Source organism: Antrostomus carolinensis, unplaced genomic scaffold (genome assembly GCF_000700745.2).
Source record: "Antrostomus carolinensis isolate BGI_N321 unplaced genomic scaffold, ASM70074v2 scaffold23964, whole genome shotgun sequence".
Classification (NCBI taxonomy): Eukaryota; Metazoa; Chordata; class Aves; order Caprimulgiformes; family Caprimulgidae; genus Antrostomus; species Antrostomus carolinensis.
Genome location: NW_010313167.1, coordinates 15,790 through 20,317, shown reverse-complemented (window position 1 = coordinate 20,317; position 4,528 = coordinate 15,790). Strand labels below are relative to the sequence as shown.

Below are 4,528 nucleotides of genomic sequence, written 5' to 3'. Positions count from 1 at the left end.
TAAAATGAGAAGGATATGCAAGAGGCTAGCAGCTTCCTAAAGATATCTCAACGCAGTGCAAGGGGAAGCAGAGTAGGTACCACATTTATCATGAATGAGACTGTGTGTAATGATTTTTTAATCTGAGAGAAGACAGGGAGAAAGGGAGAGGAGTTTGTACCTTTTTCACTGTACTTAACAGGATAGACAACTACTGGAGACAGGGCTGAAGTTCTGATCAGTTGGGTCATTTCTCCCAGTGTTGCGTTGCTGAGCTGGGAGATGATGACCTCCACATGCAGGGGTTGAAACCTTCACTGACATTAAAGTGAGTTTCATAATTGATTCAAATGGACCACATCTTACCACTACTATTATCTTTGGAATTATTTGCATCTTTAAATGATTAAAGATTTCCCACTAATATCTGCAGGAATAATGTTACCATGTCAGAGGTCTCACAAGCAAAACCTAACTGTTTTTAACAACTTCCAGATTTTCCTGAGTGAAATTATAATGAACGCAAAGCTTTGACTTGAAGAAGTTTAACTTTTCTTACTGTACAGTCTTTCAAGAAGGGGGTTTTGTACATGATCAATTAAATGTGACCTCAATTCCAGTTTTATATAGAAAAGAGTTAACAATTCACTCAGATCTAAGTGGAAAACCTTGTTATTCAGGTTAGGGGCAAGAAGGATTCAGGATGTTTTTACCCTTTCTTTTTGGAAGCTAGATCTCATGCAACTTAACCACTTTAAACTGATAAGCCTTGTGGATCTGTGCAGATTTGATTGAATGACAGAGATGACCTTCACAGTCTTGAGAAGTGGGCACCATGTGAACTTCACGAAGTTCAACAAAGTCAAGTGAAATGTCCTGCACCTGGGTTGGGGCAAACTCCAATATCAGTACAGGCTGGGGGATGAAGGGATTGAAAGATGCCCTGCCAAGATGGTCTTGAGGATACTGGTGGATGAAAAACTGGACATGAGCCGGCAGCAGGCATTTGCAGCCCAGAGGCCGACTGCATCCTGGGTTGCACAACAAGACGTGGCCAGCAGGTTGAGGGAGGTGATTCTGACCTTCTACTCTGCTCTTATAAGACTCTACCTGGAATACTGCATCCAGCTCTGGGGTCTCCAGCACAAGAAAGGCATGGACCTGTTGAAGCAGGTCTAAAGGAGAGCCACAGAAAAGTCAGAGGGCTGGAACACCTCTCCTATGGAGAAAGGCTGAGAGAGTTGGGGTTGCTCATCCTTGAGAAGAGCAGGCTCCAGGGATATCTTACCACAGCCTCTCATTATATAGAGGGAGCTTATGAGAAAGACAGAGAAAGACTTTTTACCAAGGCCTGAAGTGACAGGAAAAGGGTAACTGTTTTAAACTGGAAGAGGGTAGGTTTAGACTGGACATAAGGAAGGCATTTTTTACAGCGGGAGTGGTGAAAAACTGGGACAGGTTGCACAGAGAAGTTGTGGATGACCTATCCCTGGAAGGAGTCAAAGTTAGGTTGGATGGGGCTTTAAGCAACCTGGTCTAGTGAAAGATGTTGGGGTTGGACAAGATGATCTTTTAAGGTCCCTTCTGACCCAAACCATTCTATGATTCTATGATGTCTAAACACAAATTAATACAATGCATACAGCATCAAAGTAATTGATTTTCTGATTTTAAATACTTGTGTGCAAGGATGATAATTAGTTTTGGTTTTCTTTTTTGCTTACTCCCTTTGCACAATTCTTTTTTCATTAGAGCAGACTAAAAATGTAGAGAAAATCCCGCACATACCTGTTTTTCCCCACTGGGTTTCTTATGGTTTAACAGCAGCTCCACAGCACCAACTACCTCCTTTCGTATGGCATGCAATAGAGCATCTCCAACATATACATTAAAACTTAAGAGCAGTTCAATGAGTTCAAGGTTCTCATTTTCAATTGCAATAAGGAGTGCAGTTCTTCCCAGGGGATCAATGCAATTAATATTGATCTTGAAATAAATTTCTGCTTCCTCCAAAGCTTTCTTTACGCTGGCATAATCTCCTTTCTCCACGGCATTCAGATAGGCTTTCTCTGAATGAGACAGTTCAGATTCTGCCCGTACAATACGAAGAGGAATGCGATCTCTGTAGGGAGCATTGACACTTCTTTTGTAGTAGAACTGGGCCATATTTTATGCCATTCTAATACTTTTCTCTGCAATATGAAAAGAAAGATTAAATCAGTAATATATTTTGGGGGTACAGTGCACCAAATTAATATTTGCAATATATATAAGTATTTTAAACTCATACTAAAAAGTTATTTTGAAACAAGTAAAATGGTGTCTATTGATAGACCTTGCAAGATCACCAGCAGAATGTAGAAACAAAAGCATATAACCAAGCTGTTGCAATTTACCAAGTCAAAGTGCATCTGTCCACACACCATTCACTTATATGTATTCCTTAAACCTCTGGAAAGCATGTAGCTTGCACGTATTTGGTGGAAACCTCCTCATGTTTCCCACAGTTTAGAGTATTCTCATACACAGATGCTGCTCAGTAGACTACAGGGCACTTATACCTTTTGAGCTTGATTGTGGTAGTGGTTAGGTCACTTAGAGATTGGCTCAGTTGCCCATCTAAGGTACCTAGGCCTCTTTGAGATGCACTAGTTATCTCATCTGCACTCCAGCATGGCTTGGGTCTTTCACAGGGTCTGTGCACATTTGGTACCTCCATCCAGATGTCTCTGATATCCTACACAACCCAGGCATCACACACTGCTCATGTGCAGAAAACTAAATACAGCTCTTATTATCTGTTTCTTTAGCTTGGGCAGAAAAACATGTTAGAGTTCAAATAGTTATTAGCATTTATATCTTCCTAGTGCTGCTGAAATACCCTGATTTATCTGTGGCAGGCACAGATTGCACAGTTCAGTGGTGAGCTTTCCTACTAAGTTTTTGATCCAATCTCATATGCTATTAGAAAAATATTCATATAAAAGCTTTTCCAACTAGCACTTACTAACATATACATTAGAATCCAAAGCCTAAAAGGAAAAACAAAATCCATACGAGATAAATTACCAAGGACTGGTGGATGATAGTCATAGTTTTGATCCTGCATTATTCAGTTCTAAACTAGAATTAATACTGAAATACTGCAAATATAAACCAACTCTAAAGTCTTACATATAATAAAGCAGTTAATGCCTCTGCTTTTACTCTATATACTTTGTGCAAGGACTCTGCAAAATAATTCCTTCTAACAGAATGATTTTTTTCTGGCTCAATCTTCTACTTGAAAAAACTACCAACAACAAAAACCCAAACAAACAAGCAAAAAAATCAACAACAACAACAAAAAAACTCAAACAAAAAGAGGGAAGAAACAAAAGAAAAATTTGACTTAACAGAATAGGGTACACAAAAAAATACTCCATTCTGTAGTTCAACTAGAGGTTGAACAGCTTATTAGTCAAAGAACTGTAGTTCCTTCTAATTTTCTCAGCTGACAATGTAAGTTGCAGTAACTCATTGCCTTTTCTTCCATTTCCTTCAGGCATTAAAAAAAAAAAAAAAAAAATCTCTGTTGAGATCCTAATCTGGAAAAGATAATATGTTTTCTTATCATTGTGAGGTTTTGATTCATAAAAAAAAAATTACTAAACACTGTGAGGAACATAGTAATTAATCTGTTCCAGTCTCCTTATGTAGTGCGATGAGAGGTAAGTTCAAAGGCTGTTTTCTTTGTTTTCCAGGGCAGATCAACAGGGCTTGAGGCAGGCAGGAGACAGCAAAGGAGACACATTAGAAAGAATTCCCCTCCAGGTCCATATCCAGGAGCTCAGCAATTGCAATTCTTTGCAAGACCTTTCCCATTTTTCCCTCCAATGTGGTATTGGTCTGCACTATGGCCTACTGCAGGTTGCACAGTTTGTGGATTAAATTCTGTTAATCTCAGTCTAAGTAAAATGAAGTATATAACTATTGTAGAGTTTTGTAACCTGGAACAGAGTTATCACATTCTTAGTGTTAATGCACTGTATTTTACCTGTTTGCTTTTCATTCTTGTTTTTCAAAATTGCAAGTTCAATTCAAGAAGAAAAAAGTGTTGTGTATGTTCAGCTCCAAATTAACAGACTTAAATGGAGACATCCACAATTAGGTATCTGTAAAGTATTCCCATTACAGTCATGGAGATTTATGGCTCCATTTCAGTGCTCACAAATTGTCATCTGGTGCTGGATGATAAAGGGCATCCTGCCTGATTCCAGCTGCCACCTCAGAATGACATAGGACTCACAAGGGGTCTCTTTCATATCTGACAGGCAGATGTTGGGTTAACACACAACAATGCACAAACATTATTCAGTTTCTTAATACCTACAAAGAGTTCAAGACCCCTGGAGAAAACTGAGTGACTGCAACTGTGAGGTTATTGCTTAAAGCTCCTCTCTCTTGAGAGCACAAGAACGAATAAATGGATCATTGCCTCCCCATTTCTTGGGAGTTAAACCAGTAATTAAGTTGGATCAATGAAATTAGGCATCATAGAAATGCTATG

The 4,528-nt window shown here is 39.0% G+C and overlaps 1 protein-coding gene across 1 annotated transcript; it reads right to left on the bottom strand.

The window, feature by feature from the left end:
- Positions 1 to 1,767: 1,767 nt before the first annotated feature.
- Positions 1,768 to 2,158, bottom strand: LOC104524405 (short transient receptor potential channel 4-like; the record flags this gene model as incomplete). Its single annotated transcript, XM_010167271.1, has 1 exon — positions 1,768 to 2,158. A coding segment is annotated over exon 1 (378 nt), but the record flags the coding sequence as incomplete, so codon positions are not given.
- Positions 2,159 to 4,528: the final 2,370 nt, after the last annotated feature.